This window comes from Stegodyphus dumicola, chromosome 1, assembly GCF_044657685.1.
Source record: "Stegodyphus dumicola isolate Sdum_Otavi_A_Nest chromosome 1, ASM4465768v1".
Lineage (NCBI taxonomy): Eukaryota > Metazoa > Arthropoda > Arachnida > Araneae > Eresidae > Stegodyphus > Stegodyphus dumicola.
Window position 1 is genome coordinate 50,529,555 of NC_140768.1, and position 15,013 is coordinate 50,544,567.

The 15,013-nt window shown below is 31.9% G+C and overlaps 1 protein-coding gene across 1 annotated transcript in view; it reads right to left on the reverse strand.

Annotated features, from left to right (window-relative positions):
* The window catches only part of LOC118195250 (potassium voltage-gated channel subfamily KQT member 1-like), a 383,599-nt gene extending 373,644 nt beyond the window's left edge, over window positions 1-9,955 (reverse strand). Inside the window, exon 1 of the mRNA XM_085814315.1 lies at window positions 9,408-9,955. Within this exon, the coding sequence (XP_085670441.1) occupies window positions 9,408-9,775 (368 nt within the window). The 5' untranslated portion in view covers window positions 9,776-9,955. The remainder of the gene's footprint in view (window positions 1-9,407) is intronic.
* Between the last annotated feature and the right edge of the window lie 5,058 nt (window positions 9,956-15,013).

Consider the following 15,013-nt stretch of genomic DNA (forward strand, 5'->3'; position numbering starts at 1 on the left):
GGAATTCGATTCACTGATCTTGCAAAATGAGCTGAACATGCTAATGATTTACATCGCAAGAACACGTGTAAAACAATGTGATAATTCCTTACATTATCACCCATTTAAAGGGCGATGAGGGAGAGGCATGAGCCCCAATCGATCACATTCAAGCGATTACAAGATACTGCTCACATTATGTTTCATTTCGGTGGCCAATGTAGAGAATATTAAGATATTTTAAAAGCCGGAAACAGTGTGAAATTTATTGTGCCTTTGCTGGTGGTATTCGGATTGCGAATAATTTGCTTGTCGCTTGCAGTTTTTCCGCTTGTGAACTTTCTGCTGGACATGCTAACCATTTACACTAAGAGAGCACGCAGGGAAATGTGATAATTCCTTCCAACATGAGCTTTAACGGAGTATCTCGGGGAATACATATCTATTAAGATGAACTGTCTTAGTAACACTGATCACTGGCGAAACTCCTATAATTTGAAAGTTCTTCAGTTTAACCAAAAGTTTAGGAACTTTCAAAGAAAGAGTACAAAAGAAAACTTATACGAAAGTAAAGGACAATAACAATTCAAGACAGTAAAAGCCCTACTGCTGTTGTTATGCGAAGTATTAAGACGTCCCACAAAGAAAGGTATCTCTTAATGTTTAGTAGCTGCAGACATTTTATGATACCTGGCTCTACAAGTGGAGGGTTAGACAAGCTTACACCAATGGCAAAGAATCTGGACATTGCCATTACAGGAAACAGAGAATGTTACAGCAATTACGTGGTGGTCATTCTGGGCAGCGAAGTAACTGTAAGGGGATCAAAAGAAAGACTAACTATGTAACTGTGCTTATAATCACAACAAATTTCTCTCCCAAAATTCATCACTTCCTATACTTTGTTTTCATAGAAACAACAATCACATAACTGCATAAATGGCAGATGATGGCACTCTTGGAAGTAACTTCAGATGATATTGACTGCATTAAACAATACAGACTTTTGTAGCTATTACATGAGGTACCAAAGCAAGTGCATACTAAGACTTCTCTGCCAAAACGCAGCCTTTGTTTCCAAAGCGCAAACTTCAAAACTTCACAGCAGTTAATAGAAGCGATGCCACCAATTAAATCCATTTTATAAAAATGCAATTAAAATATTTAGTATTAATTATGAACATTTCTTTCTGAGCTCGAAGATGTAACGAACTGCATGTTGCAATATGTTTTCGAATGGTGGAATTTTCCAGATATGCATTTTCCTACTGGATGTGAAATTTATAAAACACACGTCGTTATTAATGCATACGGATCGTAAACAATTTCCTTACATAATATCTGTAGAATTTAACGTGCATCAAATATCACACTGTTTATGCAATTTTGTGAAAAAACAAACCGTAAGGCATAATGTTCAAAATGATAAGTATACCGAATAATTTAAAGACGCATATTTATGTAAACCAATAAAAATATGTGTCATTACGACTTTAAAATTAATGTAGTAATTAAGTTATAAATTTTGCAGAAATATTATGATCGAACTCATTTGCAACATTTGAACATTTCCCGTTTCTTCCAAAGATATTTTAGTTGCAAAAATTTACCAGCTTCTTAGTCGTAATGACTTCTCTTCATGCTAGTTTTCTTCTAAACTACTAGAACTTAGATGTAAATTACGAAGTAGAGATATCGAAAACCAGTAATTTAATGGAAATATATCAGGTATTGACAAGCATTAAATGGTTTTCGAAAGTTGGTATATTCATATAAGTTAAAACTGGCCGGTTAGTTGATTACTCCTAAGCACGCAAGGATTATATGCATATCAAAGAACTGTTACTTGTCGACGACTGTATTCAAGTTTATGTACGATACATGACAGAAAAATAAATAATTTTACGTAGTTAATCAGTTTATCTGCAAACCAATAGAATTTATCAGAAAGGCAAAGAAATATAATACGAAAACTCGTCGCGCTATCTCATTAAATTGCTGATAGTCGAAACGAAACAAACTGCCAGTGATATGTGTTTTACTCATTAACACTTTGCTACTCTAAACTATAACTGCCTCATATTTACACATTATATTATAACACATTGTTTCCAACGCATGAGAAGAACCAGAGAGCATCTACACAATCAAATTATTTTAGGCCACGAATTGAGATTAGCGCAAGAATACTGTGAAAATTAAAGATTTGTTACCAGTAAATTTCTATCTTTAGGCTTAAAATGGAAGATTAATATATATAAAGAAGAAATTTCGTGTGTTTGTCCCCAATAACTCAATCACTACTATAGCTATTGTCGCCAAACGTTCTACGATTCTTTACTGTGTTCTGGAAAAGGTCGTTTTTTTTCCAAAAAAAAAGTGTCTAAAATCAGAGATATTAATTAAGAACTCAGAAAACTATCATTTTCGCCCTCATTTTTTCCGAGTGGCATCAGTCTAGCAAGCTGAAGATCTGCTTTATTTCGAAAGTCGTTGCCATTGCTCGCTTTCAATTCCTAGAGTTTGTTAATAAAAAATTTCTAAGTTTTACGATGAAATAAAAATAGCATTGCCAAACATTAACTATATTATGCTCGATTCTAAAAATTTGTGGGAAGCCATTTCGACTATTTCCATCTTCGTACGACTTTAATCAGCCGAAATACTAATTAAAAACTTTGAAAGCGCTCATTTTCGCACTAATTTTTCCGAATGGCAACACCCTCGCGCGTTGGAGATAAAAACGCTTTATTTCGAAAAGTGTAATTAGACTCGCTTTCAAATTGTAGAGTTTCTTAATCAAAAATTTGTAAGTTTTACAAAATATGTACACATAAAGAAGAATGTCTGTCTGTTTGTATGTTTGTTTGTTTGTTCGCGTTATTGATTTCTGATCAATTATGATAATTTTTTTGCCACGTTTAATCGACTAAAATTTAATATAGGTGAAAGTTTGGTTGGAACTTGAGATTTTACGACCATTTGATTAGAAAGACGAAAATCATTAAAAACTGCATGCCATTGTTGCTGATATAATGAGACAGAATTAGTCGAATTTTTCTATCGAAAATTTTTATGTGGGTTCCATATCGCATCAGACTGAAAAATATATGACTATGAATCGTGCTTTTTGCATCGTTATTATTAGAAAATTATTATATTATTACATATTAGAAAAGGATTACAGTGGTACCGTTGTTAAATGCATTACTTTCAATCTAACTTAACTGGCATCGGATACTTCCGCTAGTAGTGTATAAATGAAAGTTCATTTATAATTTTAAATGCAAATAAATGGCTTGTAAGGTTCACTTACATCTTGACATTTTCCTGCCAAAATGCAAATTTAGGTTCGCGTTTATTTATACAAGGGTTTGAGAGTATCTTAGAGCGTGTTTCGCTTTCTGAAGGCCTCGTTGTTAGTTGACATTCGACGTTGGCCTTTCTGTCTACGGCGTTGCTTTATTCTTGCAGATTATGCTGTCACGCCGGTGTAGGTTAGAAACAACTTGCGCGTTTAATGTTTTCTAGGTAGCCTTTGGCTAATTAAGACTTGGATTTTAATTTCAATTCCTTACTTTTGATTTCTGGTCATAAATGCTGGCTGAGTTTGTAAGCACTAGGACTGACTTCTGTTAGACTTATTTGAGTTCTTAATAAAAGCCTCTTTTATATCCCTAATGCATATCTGTTTTCTTATTCAGACATAGCTATAAGTAACTTATACATCAATTGGAGAATTTACCAGAAGTTATATTTAATTAAAGGCACAACCATTTCATAGCGAAACGTAATCGATCGCCTACTGCATCTTCACGAGATACATATCAAAGAATCCTGATTACATGATATCTTCATCCTAGCATTTTTAAATACAAAAAAATTCTTTCTTTACAAAAAAGGAACCAAAAAAATGTCAATTAGAGTTTTACAATAGTGTAATTGGGAGTCAGAACTGGTAATAAATTTACAAGTTTTAAAACTGTCTACCTTTTTAGGTACATGAATGAAGGTTTAAAATTTGAAATCCGTTCCACAAAAGCGACAAATATTTTTTAATAAAATTAAATTTAGAAACATACGAAACTTTTCACGATAAAGCAATAAAGAGTTTTTTCTCCTTATTGGTTTCTCTTAAAAAGTTTCGTATGTTTCTAAATCAGCAATAAGTACTTATTATTACTTATTGTTTTCCCCCTCTTTCTTCCTATGAGAATATAAATTCATGGCCGAGAAGCTGAAGAATAACTTGTCATTTGTAATTATTTCAAGTTTCTCACTGCTAAACCATATTAAATGTCAGTAGTCAAACTACAAAACCATCTAAATATAATTACAATGCAATAGGCACCAAATGACTTAAAAATACTTTAAATTAAATTTTTAAAACTGAAATTTACTACGGTAAAAATCAAATTCATATTAACTCATTTCATTTCTGCAGAATTTTGAATGGTCCTGAAAATGGCTCTATTTTCAGGACCATTCTATATTACTAACTAAAGAAGAATCTTTATGTATGTATGTATGTTTCCCTCATTTATAAGAAAACGGTGACACCAAATTTTAATTCACTTAATCCTCCACTCGAACAGATACACCTGAAAGACTGAATACTGAATTTGTGTTTCATTCAATTTATATTTTGTGCGAATGTAATGAAATGTTTATTGACAAACTCGATGGAGTGTTTCCACTCTGCACAGCGAAAGTTATTTGCATTTCGACTTCAGATTTAGAAACAATAAGAATCGCACATTGTGCAATAAAATCTTATTCCAGCTATGGCCCACCAGCGGCCAAGCGGTAAAGACGCTGAACACTGCTAGTTCAGTCCGAGGTTCGAATCCCGCGAACGGGCTGGCTGCATGGTCGTTTTCGTGGTTTTTCCCATGTGTAACATGTATACGAGCCAGTTTCCCTTAGAAAGTCCTCCACGAAGGCATCTCTCCCCTTAGGCAGATAGCCCTCGTGTGCTTTGCCATAATTGAATAATCCATCCAATCCATCTTATTCCAGCTAGAAAATTGGGAACAGCTATGAGAGTGGCAAAAAACATAACGACTGTTATCATAATTGTTATTTTTGTATTCGGAGTGTACATTGTTATTTCAAATCTGACTATCAGTGACGTCAAAAATAGTTTTTAAGACCTATTTTATGTTGCATCGTTAAAACTGCTGAAACCTGCAAACGATGTACAATAAATACATATAATTTAATGAAAACTACATAAAAAAATTTAAACAGTTCCTAATATATGAGTTATTTTATTCTATTTAGCACATGTGTTATGAAAACTACATAAAAAAATTTAAACACTTCCTAATATATGAGTCATTTTATTCTATTTAGCACATGTGTATGTTAAAAAAATAATTTTAGGCAAAATTCAAGTTTTAAAGAAAGTTCGATAATTTGTGGTACGCTTTATTGACGCTTTCTGATTAACCGCATCTTTAAGAATATTTCCCAACTCATTGGCAACTTTACGAACAGATTAGAAACTTTTGTTTATGAGACTGTACGAAAGAAAAGAAATCTTATTGGAGGAATAGAAACGTACATGACCGGTATTTATATTTTTACAACCGGTTAATTACTGTTCAGGTAAATATAAAGCGTGAAAATCCATATATGCACTAAGTGCATGCACTAGGCATACATAGATTGCAGCAGGCAACTTCGGCATGCACTATGTGTATGCGGAAGATTGCATTGAAAAATGTACTAAAAATAGAGCTGTTTTTCCGAATCTTAAAATCGTAGTTGCGGGTAATCAAAAACTACATATTTATTTCAATTTATTAATTTTATCTGTGCACATCTACTTAAATTTTAATACATAATAAATTAACGATATTTAATATTTGACTCGAAAGAGAAAAAGTTGTAAAATACCTTGAATAATTTTCATAAATTATCAAATTATCATTAATGAGACGCTTCTTCATGATTAATTACTTATAAAAAGTTAAAAGCGGTGGATACAATTACAAGCAGCGCAAGATTTCAACTGTGGAATATATACAAATCAAAAGGTAAAACCAGATTTCATTGCTTGATGAGCAAGAACTCAAAATAAAAATGTTTAAATTCAAAACAAACTGTAGATTAATTTTGCTTGGAATTCTTATAGTCGATACCACAAAACCTTTTAGGATTAAAAAATATGTGTTTGAGATTTAAAGCATATTCCATTTAATATTATTGCTCTATGTATGAATTTGATCATCAAATTCGGCAAATTTAAGAAATATGTTGCCACTGTCCAAAATACAAAATAAAATATTTTTATCTTCCATGTGCCACTATGCTCAGTTGGACAAAGCGTAACATATTTAATTATTTCATTAGATTTTATCTGCCCGTTATTGATTTTCAAACTAAGCGATTTTAATCTATGCTCATCTCTATTTTTAGTAACTGCTACGGAACCGGTGAAATTATCCTAGGCGAACTCATTAAAAACAATATATATTTTAAATACTTTACAATCAAAAAATGAATAGTTTATTATTAAAATGATTAAATATTTTTATAAAATTTGGCTAGCTGGAAACAATGAAACTACACTAACTACTCTTTGAAAGTTTCATATATTTTATATGATAACTATTTTAGGCAGTTGACGACACAGCAGAGGCTATATTTTGAGGAAATAATACAGTGAATATGAAACTATGTATGGCAACCTCTAACTCTCTATTCAGAATTTTAAAGATATTCTGTTTTTTTTAATATTTTTTAGTTTTGTTGTTGAATCGAATTTTATGGCGTAGGTGCGAAGAATGTGATATTTAATAAATAAGTTTAACATTTAAAAGTTAATAATAAAAGGACAAAAAAAAAAACGTTTCGTAAGCCATCTTACTACGAAAACTACAGATTTATATGATGAACTGAGAAGACTGTAAAAAAAAAAAAAAAAAAAAAAAAAAAAAAAAAAAAAAGTAAGTCAATACTGCATCAGGAATTCTATGTTGCTTTTAAAAATTTTGTGATTTTGCTGTTGAATTGTGAGTGAATGATTCTTAATAATAAAGTTAAAAAGACAAAAAAAAGGGGTTAGCAGGAATTAGTGCAAAAACAGATTGGTAGACTGGGAGCTGAGAGAAAAAGTAAACAAACCCTTTTGAGTGACTGTTAAAATTTGGAAACTTTCCGATTTTTCTTAATGACATACATATATTATATTTTGAAGCTACAGTCCTTTGTCTGAAACTAAAGATTTACTCGAAGAAAGATGATATCTCTTTAGAACAATTTAAGCTAAAACGTAATCGGAAGTCCACTACGAAGGCATCCCTCTCCTTAAACCTTTGCAATAATCAAGTAAACCAAACGAAAACAAATCAAATTAAGCCCTTTGTGTCTTCGTTTTTCCCACTTGGGTAAGTAAGTGACGTTAGCGTTAGGAAGAGTCCGTCATTATTTATCTAATGATCTATCATTATTTAATAATACAGATAAAGAAGTAAACATTTAGTTTCATTAGTTAACAACTGCAATATGTGCTTTCCCTTTAAATAAATAAATTTTTGTAAAATTTTTCAAAGTTTTAATGTTTTTATATTTCTGAAGTTTGAATGTTTCAAGCTGCTTCTGAAGTATAAAGCTGTATATTTTTAAATTGCAGGATTTCTCTTTCTTGAGGCAATGAAATAATGACTATGTGATTTTTCATTGATCTGTATTTTATATAAGTTTAATTTAAAGAATTTGGAAGCTTTAGAATTCTAGTATATATATCGCAGGTATGCATGAAGTAGATATTTCTGATTGTAAAAAAGTACAGAATTGGACAAAAATGAAAATACAGTGCAAAAATGTCATTATTTTACTTGTCATAAACATATACGAGAGTGGACATTTCTTCTCACTAAAAATAAATTTTGATTGACTGTATGATTCATGCTTTATGATACAGGTATGTATCATAAAGTAAAAGTATGTATATTTATGATACATCGATACAAGTTAAACTTTTAGCTGGGAAATGTTTAGCTGGGAGCTGATTCCGGATCAGATTGAAAATTGTTTTAATGCGGAAAGTTTTTACTCTTGAAATCAATGCTTATTCAATACAGGGAGAAACAATTCTGAATTCGTGAGATTGCGAAAAATAAACGAAGTCCGTTGTTCATAACGGGCATTTAACATGTTAATTGTTGAAAATGTGAATTCATACGTACCTTTAATAACATTTTGCAACAAGTATTATTTTATGCTGTTATGTGTGATGAACAAAACACGTGTCTTTTACCTCTAAGGAAATAATTTCAAAGTTTAACTCTAACCGCATTCACAATAAAAAACAAATTAAGGAAGTCATATGCAACAGATTGGAAAATTCTCCCTTTTTTCTTAAATCCATTATTTTGATATTTTTTATTTAATAAATTTAAGATGAATTTTAAATTTATTTTTAAGAGCAGTGATTCAGTTTTTATGCATTGGCACAGAACAAATTTGTTTTATTTCAGAAGCAAAATATTTGGCTTTTTAATACCTTTTTAAAAGAATTGGGCTTTTTAATACATATTATTACTTAAATTTTCTGTTGCCACAGAAAAACCCATTGAAGTGCTTCTCCAGCTTATTCTCATTCATCGTTTACAAAAAAATCCTTTTATTATTTAGAAATTTATATACCTCGTAGCCACACCTGTTCTTTCATTACCAGGTAAACTATCAAGGCGTTATTATAAACATCTCTTTCATCTGGTGTTAGAATACAAAATACGTAATGCATAAAATGAATTTTGATAAAAAAAAAACCTCAATAAAGATGAAAGAGACTCAATTTTTTTCCTCATCATTTTAGCATCGCCATTAATTTTCTAACCAAAAATAAAAGTTAGATGACCATATAAACATATCACTTCATATATTTCAATTTAAATATCCTTCTTTTATTTTTTTAGTATTTAATCATTTTAACATTTTTCATCAAATAGATTTATCGCTAACCTGCAAATTTAAGCACTTAATGGATAAATTTTTATTAAACTTCGAGAAACAGATTTAAAGCAAACTAATACAACTAGTAAATTGCAGTCATATATTTATAAGTAATACAGCGTACAGCGGTGTTCAGAACATTCTAAAAATATCCTAAAAATATCCGACCACAGCGTTCCTTTTTTTTACGGTTATTTTGGCGTGTACGCTGCATACTGTTGTTTCTCGTGCTACTAGTTTTAGGTTAAAATTGGTACAAGAAAAACTTTGTGTTTACTACTTTTAAGCTACTATATTTAAGAAGTTTCAAATGAATTATTAAAATATTAAAAATGCTGTTTAAAGAATTAAACTGAACTTAAAACGTTTTTGTAGTTTTGCATTTCTCATTCTTAATTGTCCGATTTGCCAAACTTGTCACAAGCACGGTGGAGAAAATTTAAAAAAAAAAGAAAAAAACTTACAAGGATAGATGATAGGTCACTGCTTTCCACCCCCTTGGCCTCTCTAAGAAATTGTTCACGTACTGTTGTTTTTTGCGGCAAGCCGCGTCTTTCTGTCTGTCTTTCTTGCTTCGACTTCCCTGTAACAAACTGACTTTCGCGCTGGAACTGGAATTCCGCCTCCTAAAATCGCTCTCCTCCTCGTAGGAAGCATCATTGTTGTTTCTGGATTTTCTCTTTCGCTTGGCATCGAAACGTCCTCCTAGATCGAACAACTCTATGAACGCGACGCGGATCTCGCCACCCCCTCCGCCGGACCTCGGAGTGGAAAGTCCAGACATGACCGAGTTGCCGGATGGGTCTGTATTTCCACATGGTCTCCAAGTCATTCACTTTAATCATACCCGGCTGTGGTCGTCGAAGTCATCGCTTCGCCCATCTCCATAGAGAAAGAGCCAACAACAGAGATAATGTCACTCGCCGGCCACCAGGGTGCACCCCTTACCGCCCTGTTTTTCGGAGTTTTTCCGTTGGTAAAGTACAGCCGGACTTTTTGACAACGGCGTGCTTTGAGTTGCGGGCGCGCGCAGTGAATGATGGGTAATGGTAGGAAAGGAAAAGAGGTGTACCCACGTGACTGTGAGCGAGGGCTCGCCCAGCAAGATGAGAACGAAATGCCTCCACTCTAAATTTACCAGTGAAGGAAGGAATATGTTTAGAGAGAAATTGCCCGATTCTCCGTGTTTCTGACAATCAAAATAGGTTGAAATGATGAATTTCTTTTTATATGAGACCTATCTTTTAGATACGGATTAAAATTGGATGGAAGTAAAATTGGATTATTATTCAAATTTAAAAAAATACTAGCTTAAATATTTGTTAAGCGTGCTAAGTCTTCTAGATCCTTAGTCTTTCGGGCATGGAATTACTTCTAGCAATTTTTCGCTATCTACTAGGAAAAGTTTCTTGCAAATCAGTTTTAACTGTAGAAGAACATTATTAACGTTTTGCTTAAGAATGTAAATCAAATGTAACTGAAAAAGACTATACTTAATGTGTTCCTAAAGAATAATAGTACTTATCTTTCTCCTCATCGAATTTCATTTAAACAACGCTTTCTGTAGTCTACATGTATTGATAAATGAAAGAATGAAAAGAGAAAATACGAGGAATGAAAGATAAATGAGTGAGAGAGAAATTATTAAATCTCTTTCGAATGATATTTAAGCATCATTTTAAATTTCAAGTTCTGTTTTTAAATTAATAGCAACAAAGAAATGACATTACATTTTCGCTGCTAAATATTTCAGAATACGCACTGCTGACACGCAATCATGTTTATAACAGAAGTTGTATTTATTTATTTATTTTTTTTTTGTCGCAAACATTCATTAATTTTTTATTGAAATAATTTATATTAAAAATACGTAACAAAAGATTAGTCAAGTAATGACAGCCACAGTTAAAAAAAGTTTATTGAATGTCATTAGATTATGTCTGGTAGATCCAAATGTTTCCAACCTGATATGCATGTAAATAAAAGGGAAGAAATTTTATTAGTATATATTTAAATATGATCTTGTTCTTTGATTCACGTTTGCACATAGTTTAATCAACAACTCTATATCTTTGAAAAAGTAATCTGAATGTTGGTTCTCAAAATATTTCATAATTTCTATTTTCACTCATTAATTTCTTTCCAAAAAGCTCAGATTATAGCATTAGGAGCAGATAATAATTACTTGAAGCTAAATCTGGGCTGTAAATAGATGATCATACTCATCTTAAGATTATGTAGAACGTGTAATTCTATTGTTTCTGATAGATCCAATCTTGTTGCTATCTCTACAACTTTTAAACTCATTTCGCATAATATTTCCTCCTAGATAAGATTAATATTTTTTATGTCAGTGCTTTCAGTGGTCGATATTCATCATTATCTGTGAATTTTTGACACATGCCAAATTATTTTACCCATTCTTTCACTGTTCAGTAGGACAAAAACGAAAATGCACAACATACATGATCCAAGCATATGACTTTGGAATGTTGATATATTTCTTTGGAATTAAGACCATCTTTAGTCAAAATTTCATTTACAGACTGCCTAATTTTAAATATTTTAAAACACACTACAGCATCATTTCATTGCACAAAGAGTCATACAAAAATGTATACGGTTTTTCTAACGAAGCTTTCAAATTTATTTATTTAGTACTGCTAACAGGAATTTATTGCCAAATTTATTTTTATTTATGAGACCAGAAGTATCTGATTTGCCGTGTAACTTGTCAGTAAGTTATAATAACAATTGTCAGACTGAATAAAAGTAGTGGCTATTACATCTATGTTTGTTTGAAATTTTGTAGATAAAAAAAATCACTTTTTAACTGAAGAAAAATGAAGTGTGGTAAAAAATTATTGGGCGCATTTCATGTTTGAAGAAAAAAAGAATAAAATGAGGTGGGTAAATGTTTATTGTTTTCTTGGGAAGATAATTTAAAACAGTTTTAGGCAACAAAATTTTAAACATTCAATAACATTCACATCAGATCTATTTGTGGCACTCAATTCAAATGTGAAATACGCTCAATTATTTTGAACCATCCTGTATATTTCCAAATGTAATGTCTTTTAAACATAACAGTCAATGGAATGCTATTATTTAAAAAATATGTTTACCTATCAATGTCAGCAGTACTTTGACGAATGAGAGAAAATAAATTAGATTTCTACTCGGAGTAAATCTTTACAATTATTGCTGCTTAGTTAATAATTTTACAACTGAAATTGCGGTTAAAAATGTAAGTTCATATATAAAGCTAAAGTGAATGAAAATTCTAACTTTCATTTGCAACTGTCTTTTAACACTCTAATTTAATTTGGTGATTTCTCTTTTATAACAGTAATAAGCTGTTTATGATAAATTTCTCTAAGCTGAGGCAATTCAAAATAATACATGTCATATGATTCTTACATAATGCTAATTAGGCGGGCACTTACATAGCATTTTAACCGAGGATCGTTTCAAATTTGCAAACGGTAACTTAGACAATCAGAATGAAGTTTAGCTAAAGCTAAATCATTCTGAATAATTCATTTTAGTACGTTTCCTAAAACGATATTTACACATTCCAAACATTGAAAACAGCGAAACAGTTACAGATATCCTGTCTGGACAACATTTGTATTTGAAACTGCAATGCCTGTTGAGAGCATGATTTCATGTACGCATTTTGTTATTGTTAGTTCTTTCACACAGCACCAAGCTGCAAGCAACAGGGTACATACAGTACATGGTGAGCACATATTTCCTTTCAGGAATGTGATGAATTTTCAAGTGAAAACTGAAAATGTGTAGAAGGTGCAAAAGAAGATGAAGAACAGGGTTTAATGCTACTTTTTCGCAGTCACGAATAACATTTCTAAAATTACCCGGCAAGCTTAAAGTGAAAAGAATTATGTGTCAGCTAAAAAGGGTTGATATGGTAACAAGAGAATACCAGAGGACAAAGTGTGGGGTAACAGGCTTTCAATGTCTACCCGACAAAACCAAAGAAAAACTTTAACTTCTCTTTCCTACGCAACCACATACGTCTGGCGATTTTTTAAAGCTAAAAAGTTAAAACTAAGATCTACAAACTTTTGATTCTTATCCTAAGTTGGCAAACATTATCAGTATATCAAAAGGAAAGACATTTTAGCCATTTAAAATAAAATTTTGATTATGAAATAAGGATTATGTGATATATTCAAAAAATAAAATGGTGATATTTTTCGCGAAATTATTCTGTAAAGTTTTCCCTCTGTTCTTCTCTCCATGTACACAGCGATCTGCTTTCGCTTAAAAAAATCGCAGAATTCGGTCACCTTGGCATCGCGAGCTGGCTGTTATACCAACGCATCTCATAATTTTCGTTTTCAGCTATTTTTCGTGAAAATACTCTTTTCCTGCAGAAATTTTATCGCAGTGTTTTCTTTTGCTTCCATATTCCCCAAGCGCATATTTTAAAACTGGGCTTAAGGCAAAAAATATTAGGATTTGTCTTTAAAAATTACAACTTACTTAGAATACAACATTGTGTTACTGAAGGATAGTTATCATCATGCTTGCCTGAAGAATAGTTACGTGTATGATTGCCAGAGCTCAGCACTCTCTAAAATCTAGGCGACGTCTGATAAGGTAGTTGCGATAATACGAAAGTGCTGCCACGGGTAGAGGATTACATTAAGACACCGAATGAGGATATTTGATTCCCTTCTTTATTCTATTAACGTTCTGAGTGTGTGAACATTATTTTAGGACAAAATATAGATGCTAATTCCGAAATAATGTTAACAGTAAATCACCTCTTTTTGAGCTATAATGACATCGATTATATGTTACAATAAAGTGACTAAAGTAGAAAAACACTGATAGCTTGGATCTAGGTTTGACTCACGGAAAGAAAGAGCTAGCTAGCGGCATGGCCAATTTCTTCGAGTGTAAGGTAAAGCAAAATTTTGTCAATGTTTTCCGAAGCTATTCTGGTTGTCATATTTCCTCTTTTTCATGTTTGTATATATAGGCATTATTTGTTATTAGTTGCACTGCTGTTGAATTCCAGAATTTGATGACTTCATTAGGGGTTTTTTAGTATTTTGTTAAGTTTTGAACTCCTGTTTGATTTCATTATATTGTCATTAGGTTATTTTGATGTCAGGAAATGTGGAAAATGTGCAATACCCTCGCCAGGCCTCGAACCTTGCACCTCTGGAATACACGTCGAGAATGCTCTCAGTTACACTACGAAGGCATGTATAAAGGAGGGAATTAATGCTGATGAACGCATTATAATACTGCCCAATAAAATATGGATACTGCAATAAAGTACTAATATTTATTTGCTTGAACCTTGTTTTGTTAGGCGTCAGGATTTAAGTGTGGAATTAACAGATTTATTACAATTGGTGTTGTACTTGTAGCATCGTTATTAGTAATACTGATGTATTATATTTGGTACATGCTACAATTGTCACTAGTACTATTGTTATTGGTTTGCAGTATTTAGTATATAATTAGTAACATTGCAGTTTTCATATTAGTTCTTTTAAGCTTAATAAAATTTCGCAGCTTAGAAATTATACCTTTTATCTCGCATTGCTTTAGCGTATTCATTTTCAGTCCACTCATTTATGTATTCGTGTGATCTGATACGCTGCCAGTACTGGGAACTGCTGCTTTTACGCGAAGAAATAAATAGCAAAGTAATGTTAAACGATATGGTATACAAATCTCTTATGCTTCTTTAAAATTGAAAATGTAATGAAATGTTTATAATGAATATCAAATCTCTTAGATGATCGTTGGAAGACCAAAATAATCTAGGTAATTCCAAAGGCCCCATACCTTTCATTTTTTACCAATAATTTTCGGGCAGGAATTTTGGTTAGACAGATTAGAAGTGTTTCTAATTCGCAATGAAACAGTAGTAACTCTTCTACACTGGAACTCACTCTCAACAGTTTGTGAAGCCTTTTCTAAACGACTATCATATATACTACAATTCAGAAGTTCTCAATGAGAAAGAAAGTACAATCGATGCGCCATGAGGGTTACGCAAGAATAGACGTTTGCTTTGTTACAG